The 18,263-nt window shown below is 42.5% G+C and overlaps 1 protein-coding gene and 1 pseudogene across 2 annotated transcripts in view; one reads left to right on the forward strand and one right to left on the reverse strand.

Annotated features, from left to right (window-relative positions):
• The first annotated feature begins 621 nt into the window (after positions 1 to 621).
• The window catches only part of PRPSAP1 (phosphoribosyl pyrophosphate synthetase associated protein 1), a 188,928-nt gene continuing 171,286 nt past the window's right edge, over positions 622 to 18,263 (forward strand). Inside the window, exon 1 of one of the 2 annotated variants that reach the window (XM_085616928.1) lies at positions 622 to 1,688. In XM_085616928.1, the coding sequence (XP_085473054.1) occupies positions 1,510 to 1,688 (179 nt within the window). In that variant the 5' untranslated portion in view covers positions 622 to 1,509. The remainder of the gene's footprint in view (positions 1,689 to 18,263) is intronic. The other variant, XM_085616927.1, reaches the window with a different exon arrangement.
• LOC146810042 (microtubule-associated protein 1 light chain 3 gamma pseudogene) lies at positions 15,566 to 15,989 on the reverse strand (annotated as a pseudogene).

The raw sequence follows: 18,263 nt of genomic DNA on the forward strand, positions 1-18,263 counted from the left end.
CAGTAACCACAGCGTGTCAACGCCTCAGCGACAATTCTCAACTGACAGGCTATCAGCTGGCGTTCTAGAACGCCGGCTGATATGTCACAACACAAGTGGCACGCGCGGGGGTTTGGGTGCCCAGGAGGTGGGAGAGGGAAGGAGGGGGGCGTGGGGGAGGCCTACATTTCAACAGTAACTTCTTTCCAATGTACACAAACCAGAACTATTTGCTTCGCCAATGTTCGGTTGTTTTGTTGAGCTACCGTATTTGTAAATTTGAATTATACGATTATCAAAATGTCTTGCTTCACTCATCATTGACAGTGGGCCTTTCGTCAGTCGCCAGCAAGATTGGAAAACTCGTGCTTCACGTATGTATGTATTCTTCGGAATGTAGAATTTACAATCCGTAGGAGTTATTTACCCGCTCCTGATTTGAGAGAATGTGCCTGGTTGGATGACTGAGGCATTGGTGCGGTCCGGACCGGATTATTGCTCCGAAGTTTCACTTCTCAATATAGATGTGCTGGAATAACTCTTCTATGTCAATTCGTTCGGTCCGCTTCCGCGAGTGTCAAGCCTCGTTCTGAACTGTAAGATCTCTCTGTGGCGTAATGATTTGTCCTTGAGGCCGCGCTTGCTGATTGGTTGTTTTGAGACAGGGGTTTGTGAGGCTTTGTCAAGTTTTCTCTGCTAATGAGAGGAGCAACACGAGAAAGCTACGACAAGAACCCGGATGTCGGGAACTCTGCGAGCCCTGCAAAGAGATCACCCGGATTGCGAGGTGCCCAAGAGCCCCACATTCCCCACCGAAGGGAGAGCTTCTACAGAGAGTGTCTGAGCCTTCTTTAGGGGAGAGAGTGTGTAGCCTCCCTCGGAGGAGGGATCTCTCGCCTTTGCTCGTTCTCCTTGTATCTCCCTTTGTACATGCCCATCGATCGGTTGTTACCCCAGTGCTAAGTCCTACCTTTGGCCGATCTTGTAGTTTCTTAGGAATCCCTCCCTAACTCAAGTGCTCGCCTCACAAAACTGCCTTTTCTGGTCTCGCTGCAACTCGTTCTGTATGTTGTGTCCCTTAGAGCCCACTTTTCCCTCACACCATCGCGAGGATCTGTTTACTCCTTTTCCCCTGGTGGGGTCAATACTTCCTCACAGACTCTCCCTTCCCTAGGTCACAGCCACAGTTCTGAAAACATGTATACCTCCGTAGGGGCGTATTCGCCCCCTGCGCCGTCCAGTTGAAAATGATTTTCATTATAAAACTGTCTTCCTGACCCTCCTCTGAAAGGCGTGCATGGCTCATTGCGTGTAAGTCTACCCACACCGATTCAAGCCAAGTACAGAGCGAAAAGCCCAAGCAAGCCCAGTCCCCAGAAGGGACATTTTACCTGTACGCCTCCACAAAGGGGGAGGGGGTACCTTCTTCGACTCTAACCTCTCCTTCTTGGGACACTTAGTTTGGTCTCATAGCGGTTGGCCAAAGCCTGTACACCCCTGGGTCTTGGGCGGAGCAGCGTACTTTCTTGTATGTACATGAGGATGCCCAGGAAGCTCCTGGCTCCTCACAAATCTCTTTCTTCTTCTCACTCGCGTGTCTGGAGAGGTTCAAACGATTACTCCGCCATGAACGCAGCAAAAGGAGGCTACCGGGTCTTCTCGGCGAACTCGACGGCTGCTTGTACCGAGCTGGCAAAAAGGATTACAGAGTAAGAGCGGCAACTCTTTACCCTTCAATGTCTTGTTTGGTGGCCCGCTATCTTAATGCACGTACGGGTGGAGTGAACTGTTCGTTTGTTTTTGTTTCTTTGCTTAGTTTGGCCACAATTTGGATGCTTACCCCAACTGCCTTTTTAATTTTGCCTCATAAAATCTTTTATCACCAGCTGTCCGAATTGTGGCTAGCTAAGACTGCCATTGCGTGAATTCTCCACATAGCCCGATTTGACCAATTTAGTAGGTGTGGCTTCTGAATAGTACACATGTGGCCACACAACATCCCTACAGACAGCATAGATCACACGTACACAGACATCCTTACCCCCAAGAGCAGTGGTGTACACATATCGGTGCATATACAGATTGTGATGCAGTCAATCATATACACAGATTATCATAGCAACACACACCAAGTACATGGATGAAACCCATACTGAGTGCACCACAGTCTCGTATAAAGTAACACACAGGCAGCCAGATATCGCCTTAGAATAACAACCAAGAGAGAACTGGGCAGATGGATGGAGGTTGCATCTACATATAAACTTTAGCCTGCCTGCAGTGTAAATGTAGTTTAGGCTGGAATGTCAATGCCTGGTCTGTCCTGGGGCTATCACTGCTTGGATGTTTGAGTACTTCAACCCCCCCAAAATAGTGAAACTATAAGCAAGAGAAATCAACTAGAGATACATAAGAGGATTGGAAATCCTCAGAGTTACTCTGCTTATTGCCCGGCCAAATTCTGTTAAGGTGTTCGTACCTTGAAGAATAACACCAAGTGAAGGGTGGCAAATCAGAGTATGCCCCCATGACTACTAAGGTGATGATTGGCAAACATGAGCTTGTCTGAGGATTACTAAATGATGAATGGAAGAAGTTCCTAAAGATTCCCAGGCAACGAGGCACACATTTGGACATGTACTGTTGATAGTTATCATGCAATTGCCACAGTATGGGAGGCTAAATGTGTGCTCCTGGAAAGACACAACCTAATGTGAAACTGTAGAGGAAAGGCTCAACTGGAACATTAGAACTTATTTTTGTATGAATTGTGGAAATGTTCATTAACACCACATATGGAATGCTGGTAATAGGCCAGTGTGGTATCCTGGTTTAGGTGCTATGTATCTTCCCCACTTACCTGTCTTGCTGCTCAGCCAGTGTGGATGAATAGTAGAATGTTGGTGTGTGTGATGTAATGTTAGAATGTGGAGGATGCCTGGTGGATGGATGTCAGTTGGGATATTGGGCTGAGCAGCAAGGGAGCTGCTCCTGGTGTGGCTTTCTATATTACTATACTTAAGACCTTATTCTTCTGTGATCCTGTACTAAAGATCCAATAAACCTACTTTAATCATCATACTTCGGCTACATCCATGCTTATTACATTTGACGACGATTGGATTGAACCTACTCCTGGAGAAACTTCATGAAACTCCAAGATTGAGATCTACAAGCAAGATAAAAGAATTCCTCAAAAGCAACTCAAGCTTACTGGCACCCCAACCAAGCCCCACCAGTGACCTTCCACCGGTCGCCCTCAACTTTGGATGTGCCAGTTACTGCCTGCATACAATTTAAGTGTGCCAGTTCCTGACTGTTCACAGCGTCACGCTTCTTCCTGCCTGTCTCTATTTGTCATTGAGGCCACTACCTGTCCAGTGAGGAAGAACGTGAGGGACTACTGCAATTTCCACCTGCCCACAGATCCTGCTTTGCTGCCTTCCTTCACCCTTCAGAGAGACAGAACTGAGGAAGGAAATCAGAACCGGGACAAGAAATGTCTACCGGGTCAGTGATTCCTGATCTGCATCAGAGTGATGAAATCGGAGAAAGAGTTTCATGCTGCCACCTAATGAAGGAGTTATGTTTAAGGAAATTAACTTTCTCGTTCTACTTTCCTGTGACTGTCATCAGGGAAAAAGATCTACTATTTCTGCATATGCTGCTGGGGCGTGAGCGTTATACGTGTTACCAACACCCCAGCGTTGCAATGGTTTTCCAGCTGCTACAGACATGAGGATTTGCCAACCCGGTGAGCTAATAATGTATCTATGTCCTACAACTTTAATTATACAGCAGCAATGGATTTCCTTGTCTGCAGTGTTTTAATTTCTACATGCCTGCTGTCTTCGATATTGCTGCCATGATTAAAGTACTTTCATTTTCATTCCTCAACGTTATTTATTTTAAATTAACTTCAAAAGCAAAGGATTTCCATGCCTGCAGAGAGTTATCTTACTTGTCACTTATTCCCCGGTTCGCTGCCATGAAGCAAGTTTCATTTTGTCAGTATTTTTCGATTCTCTGCTTTACTTATTCAACTTTGTGCTGGAGGCTTTCAACCTTTGCTGACCCTGCTTTGCTATATTCAACTACTTTCAAACGTTGGAACTTTCAAATGATTTTCATTATGAAAGGGTTACGTGATTTTTTTTGATGTTATGTATGATATTAATACTTTCCTTACCGTCGCGGCAGTTGAACCGCCATCAAATCATTCAAATGTGGCTCGTGCTTACAGTCAGCACGTTCCATTTGCGCGTGCACCCTTGCATGGTCACGACATTTCTTAGATGCTTCTTCGTTTGTTTTGACGCTCCTACAACGTCAACAAAGCTGCGCAGTAGCTATGGATGCATCTTCTTGCCTTCAACCTCCCTGCACGACGTCACAAGCGTGCCGCCATCTTTACTTCGGAAAATGACCTCACCCTTAATGCTTTTCATTCAGAAGCCTCCCTCACGCACTTCTCGGATGTTCTTTCATCAATTTCTGTGCCTTATTCAGCAAAGTAGATTTACTGCAAGGTCCTCGGAATGCCTGATTTTCTTCAAATAACAATCACTATCCCTCATTTGAACTTCATATTTCAATGCAGGCACTGTTTCAAATTATTCTTAGTTGAACATGGGAGAACAAAAACGACATGCATATTTTGTTTATGCTAATGTTTGCATTCGCCCCATCGCGTGAATATTTGTAGGTGGAATTTTATTCACTGTTTCTGTTTAGAGTTACAGGTGTAACATCCATTTTATTGTTTCCACTTGGTCACTTATGCATATTTATAGTGCGTGGATTGGTTAGATGTTTAGATCGTAATAGCTTCATGGCTATGTGACATGCCACTGTTACGTGAATTTGTCATCTATTCTGTTTTAATGGATATTTCCTTACAGCGTTTTTGTTTCGCAAGTTTTAGTAAGGACAGTGTTATGGATTTAGTATACATTTTAATAGTCTTCTGACTATGTGACCTTTAGTGCATGATTTTAAATGTATTTAATTTACAGTGCTATGCGCGTGCATATGAGCATGTTACCTTCCACCTTTCTTCAATTTAGTGCCCGTGGATTCGTCACCCATTTGTTTTCTACATGTGATTTTTTTTTTTTCTATAGTACTTTGCATGTGACTTTCCACTTTTACTTAAAGTACTGCCCGTGGATTAGTCACCTACATGATTCTTACATGTTTGTTCATAAGTTTCTTTATAGGAATTGTTATTAAGTTAGGTATGTGGTATTAGCTATAATTTTCTATAGGTGTTTTTCACTTTCACACGGTACCTGTGAGTGACTTTGCACCTGCTTACTTACTATCTATGGATTTATTTTAATGTGAGTACCCCCTTGCGCCTTTCATTTTCTATTTTCTCTGTCATCACCATGCTGGTCTGGCCAACTAGTAATTCCTTTTGGTGACATAGAAATCAATTCTTGTTATTGTTTAAAAATATTTTGGTGTAAGATTTATGTATTGACAGTTTGACAATTACATTCCTTTATTTGATACATAAAGGGGGAAGAGGTGGTCATGTGTTGTGACATTCTTGGTTTATTTGTAGTGGATTCATTTATGGTTTTACTGTAAGTTTCAATTTTACAATGACCATGCTCTATGCTTGTATTATTCATTTGTTTGCGCTCCTTTAAGGGGGAAGGTGTGTGGTATCCTGGTTTAGGTGCTATGTATGTTCCCCACTTACCTGTCTTTCTGCTCAGCCAGTATGAGAAACGCATATGTACGCATTGGAACGCTGCATGATTGACGTCGAACTACCATTTTGAAACTGCTTGAGTGATTTCAGATCTGCGCACTAGCTGAGGCCCGAGGAACGAAGCAACATTCGCGTAGGTCGGCCATTTTGAGAAAGTCAACTATATTCTTACTTCACTTTACCTTTTTCTTTCAGAAATACATCCCCCTGATGGAGGGCTAAACCATTCCAAAATGCATTGGGATGATTAACGATACACTTGATTTGTCTCATCAGTGTATTTTGTGGAAATATGATTCACATTTGAAACCCCAATATTCTTGAATGAAGAAATTCTTCAACAAACAATCGTTGAAAGAATAAATTACTAAACCAAAGGTATCGTTTACAACTTGATGTTATGCAATCAGAAGAAACGGAACACCATTGGGGGGGTGTAGGGGAGTACTATCTTCACTCAGTGTGAGGAATTTACCTGTGAGGTTTAGGGATTGTGCTTAATGTAGAGGTTGAAATTCAAAAGTCATACATTTGTACCCGGGCGATCTCGTAACCCGGCAGGTGCTATTTTAGACACTTTTGTGAATCATGGACATTGTTTTGACCACATGTGAGTAGATCTATCACTCCCTGTTTTGCACTGCAGTTTACATGGGTTGATTGACCAAGTTGTTTTCTACATTAATCGTACACTTGGTGTTTACTATTTGTACAATTTCACAGAATTTTCTTTTTTGGCTGCTTTTAAAGCAATTGATATTTTCGGCATTTTGCTACTTCGCATCAAATTGCTTGGCTATTTCTTTGGGCTAAACAAAAGTAATTGTAATATCCCTGAACTTTCTTTTCCTGCAAAACGATAATGACATATATCTCTTTAGTGCATTTTATTGTGTTTCAATTAACCACTGAAAAACGTTTAGTTTAACCCCTTCAGTGCCCGCCCCTTTCCCCGCCCAGTGCCGGCCGTTGCATTAGCGGGCGGGGTCTATGACGAGCTGGACTCGTCATGGGCACAGCGCCACCGCGGCCCATGACGAGTCCAGCTAGTCATGGGCACTGAAGGGGTTAAAAAGTCCTTTATCCTTATGCCCCCAAAAGGAGGTTGCCTGTTAATGCAGTGAGTGTCATTTGTTGTTAAAAATCTAAATTATATGTACGCTCTGATCACCCACAATCACTTCTGTGCCGCCCCCTTCCCTTTCATTTGCACTCATTGCTGGAACCATGCAAACTTTCAGTTTGTATGTGCAACAGCCTTTACTACTGGTAGTTACCACGGAATACATTTGCCATGCATCCATTGCAACGAAAATGTAAGTATTTCGGAGGCAAGTGTGTGTGTGTGTGTGTATGTATGTGTGTGTATATATATGTGAGTGTGTGTGTGTGTGTGTGTATAATATATATATAATATGTGTGTGTTTCCTGCAGTATGCCTTGCCTTTACACCTTCCCACGGTACCGGTGCCTGCGATGGCGGCAGCCACAGTTTAACTCCAAGAATCGACACCGCGGCACACCTCCAGACTACATAATTTTATTTATGCACAAAGGCGAAACGCGGCATTTTATGCGTTGCAGATATGCAGTTTTATTTCAAGTTATTTGCGAGCTACCTGAAACTATCTGACTTGTTTCAGCTGTCCTGCAGCCTTGCTCACAGATAGTGAGGCACCATTTTGAGATTGTATTTACAGAGCGTAACGTGTTATCTCATCATGGTCAGTGGAAACTGGCTTTACAGCAAAGCTAATGGTACAATGGTTATTTTTTATCCAATATAAACAATTAATTCAAACATATTTCTTTAAATTTAACATCAATCAATTTCATTTTAGTTTACTTCTTATACGGGACATATTAGTGTAGAATAACATGGTTTATGCATTGTTTTCAAAGTGCTCAAATAATCAAGCCCAAGTGGGCACATTCAAAACACATAGTCTGTCGATGCTGCGAATGGTTCAAATATGAATTTGAATTTGGAGAGAAGAATGCGTATAATTCACCTACTTATTGATTAAATCAATTCCTCCATAATAAACAACAAAGGAAAAGAAAGGATACTAAGCAAACAGCCCTAGTGGGCACAATTTTATTCAAGCACCAACTTGGACCCCTTTGAAGAATTGAACAACTGGTAATAAGATATTGCCCCAATGGGCTTAATACCATTCTGCATATACATATTGCAACACCTATACATTGAATTGAAGGCCACAAAACCAAGATTGTAATCAATTAACTATTGCAGTGCATATGGGCAAATACATCCACTACTAATTGCTGATTGTCATGTAAACAATGACTATTGTAGCATGCCATATCTTTTTTAGGAACAAAACGTGAATACCCTACACCTGTGCCAATTAAAAGTAAAGGAAAAGCTTCTGTGTTCCCTGATACAGAACTGCTAGAGATGTGTGTATACTCCATATTCATACCACCCGGAGTCTTGGTGTTCAGTTCCGTGATGTATCGGGATTCAAACCTTCTTAAGGCTTTCTCCTTGCCACCATCTGTGATGTTAACAGGAATTGTATCCACTCCATGATACGCAAGGCCACTAGCGTCACTCTGATGTTGTTCTCCAAAGTGCCTAGTTACAGGGTAGGCTCTGTCCTTGTTCTTAATGGCTCGTAAGTGCTTCAGATTTCTGTTATGAACTGGGAACATTGTGCTGCATGGATTTGTTAATTTGCAGGGGCATTGTAAAATATAGACCGCGTGGTCTGTTTTGCAAGGGTAATTACCACGTATGCTTTTACTCGTTTTTTGCAAATCTTGATTTGTTCTTCTGCATTTTTTCCGTGTTGACAGATTTTATATCTGCCACATTTCCTGAAACCCCTAATGCGGCCCAACCAAGTGTTCTTGACAGGTGTGTTGGTCTCAGAACTGCTCCTGACTCGATCTTCTCTCATTGCTTTGGCCTTCCTAAAGGTTACATCGACTCTAGGGGGGCAACTTTACCCAACACCAGGTCATTCTTTATGAAATACAAGTACTTCTGTATAATGGATTTCACAGTCTCCTTTTGTTAAAAGTTATTAACCTAAAGCTATTTTGGTTTGTTTTTTAGTCACTCCTTTATTAAAGAGCAACTGCTTATTTGTTTTAGACCCGGTCTTTCTTTTTGCTTTCTCAACACACTTCTTAGAATAGCCCCTGGCTTGAAATCTTCTCGATAAATCCTGCAGTGCTCTGTCTTCCTCTTTGTCATCACTACAATTGCGTCCAACCTGTACACTTTCCCCGTAAGGAGTACCGTTGACCAAATTGTGAGAGTGGAAACTGGATGCATGAAGCACAGTGTTCCCAGAGGTAGGTTTTCTGAAAAGCTTAGTTTCCAATGTCTTAGTTTTAGCAGACACTGTGAGATCCAAGAAATCAAACTCTGTACTACTAATGATGCTCTTGAAGTGTACGTTGAGCTCATTCTTCTCAGCCACTTTCCTTCATGCCCTTCCACACCAAAAAGAGGTCATCAGTGTACCTGCCCCAATGTATCACATGTTCATACTAGTCCTGGTGATGTTCTGTCTGAACCACCTTCTTCTCCCACCATCTGATATGCAAATTAGCATAGCTGGGGGCGAAGCATGTGCCCATCGCTGTACCGTGGATCTGATGGAACAGCTTTTTATTCAAACGAAAGAAATTGCTCTCCAAGCAACTTTGGATAATTTTGACTAACATCTGAATGCATTTCCATAGTTTTAAAGGTCTGGCACCTAGGAAATGTTGCACAGGTGTGTAAAGTTGCTGCATCAATACTTATTAGGATTTAGTCATCTTCCCAAGGTAAATCATACATTTTCTAAGGAAATCGCTTGTATCTTTAATATAAGGTGGTAACATTTTTACAAAATCACACAGAACAAAATCTATGTATTTTGAAGTATTCTCAAAAGCACTGCCCAGGGCTAAGCTAATGGAACGTCCTGGGGGATTGACTCTGCCCTTATGTACTTAAGGGATTAAGTACACCTCAGTTGTTTTGGGGTGGTCTACTCCTAAGAATTGTTTTTCAGGTCTCGTCTGATCTAGCGAGACTTATTGTGAGGGCTCCAAAAAGTGCTACTAGGCCAGCCTAGAGCTACAGTGCATGTGCGCGGGTGCGCGCGCCGCACTTTACCGCGATTACTTTCATTTTTCGGCCGCACGGCCGCTTTGATGTTTGATCGTGATCCCCATCGCGATCACTTTCACTTTCGCGGCCGCTTTGCATAGCCAATAGGTCTCGCCTTTGGGACCTTATAAGTATTTAGTTATGCAACTGTTGCATGGCTAAACACTTATAAGGTCCCAAAGGCGAGACCTATTGGCTATGCCAATGCTTGTTGTCATTGCTAATGAGCCCTTGGTCGCACCAGTCCATCAGTTCTTGATAAGTGTCTCTACCTGTACCTGTTTCAAGTGCAACATGGGGACTCTGTTGTACAAATGTTTGTTGCTCAACTGCTTGTATGCTTCTGCCATGTACTTGTCTTTTGACCAAAGGACTAGGTTCCCTCCCTTGTGCAAATTTCTGTTATGCAATCTGATTTATATTTCAATTTCTCGATTATGGCGTAGAACTTCTTCAGGCAGATGTTATTTGGTTGCCTCTTGCTCATATCTGTGTACAGCTGTTTTAAATCTTGAGTGACCAAATCATTGTTAATATCTATAGCGTCTTTAGGCATCATTGATATACATTTTGATTTCTATCTGAATTCTTTTGGTGCCTCACCGTAGATGTTGATACCTTGATCAATACATGTCATGTCTTCAGTGATTATATCGTTAATACCAATGCTCTCATTAAGTCTTGGAGTGTTGCCATTGGTTCAGCTGCACTGGTTATTTTCTTAGGTTGTAATATGAAAAACATTTTGAGCTTCATTGTCTATGAATTTGAAGAAGTTTATCCTTATCGGAGTGTACTGCATGTTTTGGGCAGGGCAGTATGAGAGTCCTAAATTTAGAATTGTCTCCATCAGATGTCCGTTTTATATCTGTTATATTAATGATTGTATTGCTGCTGTTGTCTGATACTGCTGTTATTATTTCTTGCTTCCATCTCGTTGGTTTCCCTCTGCCTTGATTTTGTTTTTTCTGGCAACGGCTGTGCCTCTTCCTCTTCATTTTTGAAATCTTGGATTTGGTTGATCCCTGGGAGGCATGTTGAACCTGTGATCTTACCATAACCTATGTAGTTCTTCAACCATTGAGGGGCCGTTTTTCTGCTCCGTGTGATATGCCTAGATATCACACTGGGACATTTCTTAAATAAATGGTAAGTAAGTTGGTTTTTGTAAATACGCAGTTTCTTAAATACGCATATAATTTCCAACTCCACACTTCAAACTTTTTTCACACAAAAGTAGCCAATGCAATCCCATGGGAGGAAATGAAGTTATTGGTTTAATGGTAAGTACTTGGTTGTGGTATTTGGGTTTCTGGGGTTAGAACCAGGGTTTTCTCCAGAGTAAAGGATGCACTCAAAAAGCACCCTCAGCGGCACTAGGGCGGCCAGATGCAGAGTGCTGAAGCCCAATGTTATTTAATGGGGTGAAGGGGCCTCCGGTTGGTGGTTACTCACGGGCACGCCACTTGGATGTGCGAGCAAAGCTCCTAGGGTCTAGCTCGGGGCAAAGGGGGATACAAGATAGCATGCAAAGTGCCCCCACAGTGACACTGGGGTGGTCAGGTGCAGGATGGTGATTTGGCATTTGGTGCCCTGTTTTCAATGGGAGTTGCCGGTTTTGGGTTTAGGCCACAGGCTCAGTCTAAGAATTCTTCCGGGAGGAACCAACTGCAGGGCAGCTAAGTTGGAAGGCGCTGGAACGTAGGTGCACCTCCGGTCCTCTTCTCCAGGGCACATGGTGGTCGAATTTCACCTTACCCGGCTTCTCGCGGTTGGGGTGGGGGGGGGGGGGAGAGGTCTCCGTACAGAGGTTGCATGCGATGTTGGGTAGTCCTGGAGGGGTCAACACATGGTGGACTCAAACTCTGGAGTGCTGGGGGACCTCGCTGGGAACGGTGGCCATAGGCGTCGGGTGCAGTGGGGGTTCCAGGCGTCGCATTTCTTTGTCTTCAGCAAGCTCAGAGTCTTTCTTCTGTGATTCTTTTGAACAAAGCTGCTGTTCACAGGAGATCCGGTCTTTGTTAAAGGCAGTCAGTCCTCCCAGGGGTTCTGGAGGTCGCTGGCTGCAGGACATGGCGATTTGTGGCACAGGATCTCTGGAAACTGGGTGGGTGGGAGTGTGTGTGTGTTTGTGTGTGTGTGTTAGTTTAGATACAGCACCTCTAAGGATGGCACAGTATTGCATGGCATGCAGGCATGTGTGCCATGTCGTCTCTTCACTTTTCTCTACACCAAAACAAGCAGGTGTGTGTGTGTTTCTGTTAGTGTGTGTTAGTGTACAGAACCTCTAAGGGTGGCACAATATGTGCTGCAGCCCTTAGGGGCCTTCCCTGGTCACAGTGCCCTTGGTACCCATGGTACCTTTTACAAGGGACTTGCGTGTGGCCAGAGGGGTGCCAATTGGGGTACAAAGGTACAGTTTTGTGAAAGAACACAGGCCCTGGGAACCTGATTGGCAGGGATTCAGGGCACATCGGGTCCAAGTGCATCAGAAGTCTGGCAAAAAGTGTGTGTGTGTGGGGGAGTTACAGCAACACAACCCCATTTTCCTACAATGGGTTTAGGTGCTCAGTAAGTCATCATAGATTCACCCTTACTCACTGTTTCACTCATACATACATCCACTGACTCCTTGTTTCATTCACCCTCTGACATAACCATGGTAAAACACACAAATTCAACAACTTGTGCAAGATAAAAGAATATAGGTAGAAAAAAAAAACCCTGCTTCTGTCCCAACACAGTGGGCATCTGCTTCAATTGTGAAACTAAACATATCAGCTGGTGTCTGACTTGTACATAGTTTATTGTTGTTTTAAAGTTCCATCATGGCTGCCACCTTTAGAATGAACATGTTGGCCATCTTGTGGTGGTAGAACAATGACACATTCGGGCAACAACAGGGATTCCCTTCAAAGGTGATCTCTGAGATGTCTTATAATAAAATACTTAAATGCAAGTTTTAACATGTTGGCGAACCACCAATCTGTATTGAAAGGCCTGTGGGCTTTACCTTCACATAGTAAAATAACTTTTGTCATAACGTTTGTTAATAAACAGATTGGATCTGTGGCATCTGGCATACCTTTTCCGAGCACACCAATCGGGCAAATAGCTGTTATCATTGGCTTGTCACTATACCCAACACAGGCCTACTGTACAGAGCTTAATCTTTCTAACAAGACAACTATCAGGTGTACAGTCATAATATAGTTGTAAAAGCAAAATTACTGTCTCTCTTAAAAGGGTTTAAAAAGGCTTCTCAAAATTCAGTCTGCTGTACCAAGGGTTTTTCAGAGGGGGTAACTAACCCAAAAACCCTTGCCTACTATGGTAATCTATGAGATTCCATGTAGCAAAATACCTATCCATAGGCTTTAATGCAGAGTATTAACAATCCACCCTTAAATGCCTATTGACTTTAACATATGCTTTTCACAGTCAATATATCAAGCCTACTGCCTTTATTTTAATTTTCCATAATAATCAAGCCTATAACAGTTATCATTGACTTGTTGCCATAACCAAGTCAGACCTACTATGTAAGACCGAGGTCTTCAAACTTCTTTGGTCTGAGCCGTCCCTAAGCAAAATGTATTGAAGTTGGAACCCCCTCCAAATCCATATGGCAAGGATTTGTGGAGTGGGAGGGATGATCACAGGAGGGGGTGATCATGACATCATTTCATGAGTGATTTTCTTTAGCTTGTAATCCATACTAAATGTAGGACTTACAAAAAAGCAACTGCATCAAACAAGAACAGAATTGACCACAAACACTAATGTCCATAATTGGGGTGCTGTGAGCCCCAATGCACTCCACCTGCTGCACAAATGATGGCTGTAGTCCTGAGAAGCAGGCTATTTCCTCTTCTTTCACTCCTTTATCACCATGTCTGACGATCACTATAATCTCAAAATAAGTCCATTCTCTTTCTGAAAGAAAATAAGCTACTGCATGCTTCCCCTGTTTCTTGTGCAAAAGGCGCCGTCTGCCCTAATGCTAGCAAGGAAAATGAGCCACCATGACCAATATCGATTGTATAACATTCAGAATTGTGATGCAGTGGGCCCCTTGGCAAAAGTGTCACTGCACCTGTTTCACTAATGATAGCTTGTTGCCTTGTTAACAACATGGAATCTCATCTCACACCAACCCTCTCTCTCCAATCCCTCATCACCCTCTCATCTCTCTGATGCCCAAATGAAGGTGTCACCTCTGTTTAATTTTTCCCCTCCATTAGGTCATTCTCCAAAGCTCAAAGAAAAAGTGGCACAGGAAGTATGCCCTAGACCTCTTATGCAGTTGCAGCATCAATGATACCTACAGCTCTGCAAGGCAGGCTGTCTACTTTGCCCACTCAGCCGGGCCATTACTTATAGGTCAGATGCCCAAAGCAGGCTTTTTGCAAAACATAACCACACAAATAGCACATTTAACCCCCTCGTCCCGTTGCTTGGGTCCTGTTTCATGCAGAACAATGGTGTTGTCCTTGGCCCTAATGCTAGCAAGGAATATAGACCCAGTGTTCTTTTTCATAGCAAGACTGCCATAACTGAGATCTAGTGCCCACTCAGGGTGTGTCTGGAGGGGGCTCCTGTACTGCAAAACAAATTGATAACTAAAGAAGAAACATGCCTTCTCACCGCTACCTGAAAGAAATGTAAATTTGTGTGCAGTGGTTGGAGCCAGTGTAAGCTTTAATTAATAGTCACTCAGTTTCATGGCGACAAATACTTATTCTTTTTGAGAAGTAATATATTTGTCCATTAACTGAAGTTCATCCTTTTAATGGGCATACATAAAAATATTTACATTAGATATAGTCTCGATTCTTATCACTAAAATGAATTTTTTTAAAGCACTTGTTTTTTCTTAAAGAGTATTTTGCAGCGGTCTGTTTCATACAGTGTAATACAATTTTCAAACAATGACATTCACAGTGCTTTCTGCCACAGACTGTGACCTCGTAGCACTATAAACAAGTCACTATTCCTCACTGCACCAATCAGGATTTAATTCTGGGACTTTGTGGTCCCACACAAAGACATCTGCAGTGATCACTTAAGCTAACTGAGGTTTCATTAAGTAAAAGGGTATATTTCCTTTTGACTAGTTTAACTTGAATTTATTTTTATTTGAGGTGGTTGCTTCTTTATTACAAACATAAGTACACCTTTAAAAATAGAACATCATTTAGATATTACGTTTTACAAAATGTAATGTACAGAGTTGCAGATACTAAGATGTATTTTCTGTGCCAAACAGGATGCCTCTACCTGCATAGCCTCAAAGTCCTTTTACGATGGTCACTGTGGTGCAGTAATTGTGTGCAGAATAAGTGACCTTCATGTCTTTCAATGCCCCAAAGAGCATACTAGGTGACAAATGCCATCAATTTAAAACTCTCCTGCCTGCAATCTCCACACTTGAAAACAAATCTGAAACGGTGAGAGCTATTTATTCTCGCCAGCTCCAAAATACAAACATACAGCAGTACGTCCTGTGAGATTGCACTCGTACAAAGTTTAATTTCCACAAAAAAAAATAATCCTTGTTTGTTTTGCCTCCCAACAAGTAGTTATTAAAGACTTGATTCAAACTCCTCTTCAGTAACCGCTTATAAAGCATACAAAGTATTTTGGTTTGGTAGCAAGTGTTCACAAACCTCGAAGATGTGCAATGGCTATATAAAAAGCATTTTCTCTGGATAAAACCTGCTTTAATGTTAGATTTTCTGTATTAGTGAGTGGCAGTCTGCCCATTTTCTCTTGTCACTGGTCAGATTGCAGCCAAACATTTCCTGTGATGCTTAGATCATGGTCAGGAAGCAATCTTCATCCATCCTTGTGATCCAGATACACTTTTAACATGAGAGACACGGATGGTAAGGTCTTGTTGTTCACCATAAGGTAAAAAGCCTGTGTTGTGGATAACGCCATTTGGCATTAAACATTTGTCATACATTTTGTCACGGTCAGCTCTTCGGGAACAAGAAATGATTGTCCAATACAGGCAAGTACTTTTCCCTTTGATACCTTTCGATGACCACCGGCACATTGGACGTAAACTTTCTGTTTATATCACCCACCTCACCTTTCCGAGTTGCTAAACACTTCCACTGAGTTTTAGTTCCTCTGCAGACTTTCCATTCCCTTCCCCAACAGGTTTACACTGTCGCCTGCTGACCACGGCACCACACCCTCTAGGCCTAATTGGCAGATAATTAATAATTTTTCCTCGAGGTGTGAGCATGTTTTTATAAGCAGTTTTTCAAAGAGGAACAGAAAACCATGATATTCATTTTTTGTTTCTTTTTAGCCAAGTCTTTGACTTCACACTTACTGGCCTCCCTGGTGTCACCGTTCTCTCTCTGTTTTATGCCGTTTAACTGCTGCATGTAAATGAAGGCAGCCTAGAACTGCGTCTTTCGTGCTTACAGGCTATCTTCATTTCCATGTAATTTCACAAAGATTTGCGCCCCCCTGGCTACACATCCACGGCCCCCCACAGTTTGAAGACCTCTGATGTAAAGCATGAGCTTTCCCACAAGGGATCCATCGGGTATACCGTGATAACATTACAAATATGAACACCAGAACTCTTGCCTATCACAATGATCTACCTACAAGCTTGAGCGCAGTGTAACAATCTATCTTTAATGGTCCATAGACACCAAAACCAACACAGGCCTTTTCAGCTGCACATAAACTGGCAACCATCTTGTGCACAGTTTTAGAATCGCAAATCTGTAGAAAAATGCAGTTGGCAAACAATATATAACTCCTCTCAATAGGGCATACCAGAATAATCGTAGTGAATACCCTCATGATTCGTCAGTGGGTTGCCACCACCAAAACTTTTGCCTACTGCGGTAATCTGTGAGATTACCTTTAACAAAATACCTGTGTATAGCTGTAACACAATGCATTAATAACTCACTGTTAAAGACCTACTGGCTTTAATAAATACTTTTCACAATAAAGAAGCTAGGCTACTGCCTTCGTCATAACTTTTCATAATATGCAGGTCAGGCCTATGGCATCAGACATGCACTACATCAGTCAGCATATAGCTTGTCTCCTTAACCAACTCAGGCCTACTATTTTGAGTGTAAACTTCCCCACAAAGCTGCTATCAGGCACACCATCATAAAATCACACAGATATGAAAAATTAAGGTTGGTTAGCCAAATAGTCACTCTCCCCCAAGAGAGCCTAACAAGGATTCTTGCAGGACAAATCTTCTGCACCCACTGTTTGTCACAGGGGGTAACCAACACCGAAACTCTTGGCTGCTACAGTAATCTGAGACTCCATGTAAAAAATTCTTCTCTTCGGGCTTTTTTGCACACAGTAAAGACATCGACCCTTAAATGGATTGATGTCAACATATGCTTTTCACAATAAATTTTAAAAAAACAGATCAGGCCTATTGCCATGATCATTGGCTTGCCACCATAGACAACTCATTCCTGCTGATATTGAGTATCAGCTTTGCTGTAAACTTAAAAGTTCAATACAAACACTTTTTCAGTAGAAGCACACAACTTCGACCCAATGAAATCCTGTACTCAAAAGACAACATGTGGGTTGGGCCTAATACCTTCTCTCAGTAGTACCTTGAAAGCTCTGTTTTTTGTTGATCACATAAGGTTAACGAAAGCTGTGCAGTCCAGCGAGAACTGCTATTCTGTGTATAAAAGGTGAAACTGGGACAGTTTTGCTTTCAGCATGCGTCCCTAACCACACAGGCAAAGCTACACTCTGGTGGATAAGGAACACAAAGATAAATGTCTTTTGAGTGTGCCAGTCCAGAGCAGATCCAATCACATGTTTTTAGGTCGAGCCTGGGCAGCGCATGCGCTGCTCTGCGAGGCATGCTGTATTAGAGTATGGACTTAAAACCCCACCCACTCTCCGCCCATATTTTTCATTGGCTTGTCCTTGTCCTGCGTAAACGCTGGCTTCTGATTTGTTAATAGGCTTGTTAGTGCCTCCTTAGTACCACCTTGTCTTCATTTATAACCTCCTATGAGGGCACCCCCTTTTACATGTGTTGTTGCTCGGTAGGCTTTAATTACAGCCTCCGAGCACTATTTCATTTAATGGTTTTCGCCTGCCTGCAGCTAGCAGGAAGCTCTCTGCAATACTTTATTATTTATTTTACATAGCACGACACGCCACGCTGATAGTGGCCGCCGCGTCTTTACTTTCTGCGGCAAATGTGGCCCCATTTTTTTTTCTTTTCACTATTTCTTTTTTTTTTATTGCCCCATGTCGCACTTACACTTAAATGTCGTCCGCGCCCCTTTTCTTAGACAAGCCGTGTCTTAAGAAAGGGGTGTGGCCGCCATTCAAGTGAAAGCCCCTTATGGGGCTGTTATATAAAAAAAAGCATTTGTTTGTTAACTTGGCGAACAAATA

This window comes from Triturus cristatus, chromosome 7 (assembly GCF_964204655.1).
Source record: "Triturus cristatus chromosome 7, aTriCri1.1, whole genome shotgun sequence".
Lineage (NCBI taxonomy): Eukaryota > Metazoa > Chordata > Amphibia > Caudata > Salamandridae > Triturus > Triturus cristatus.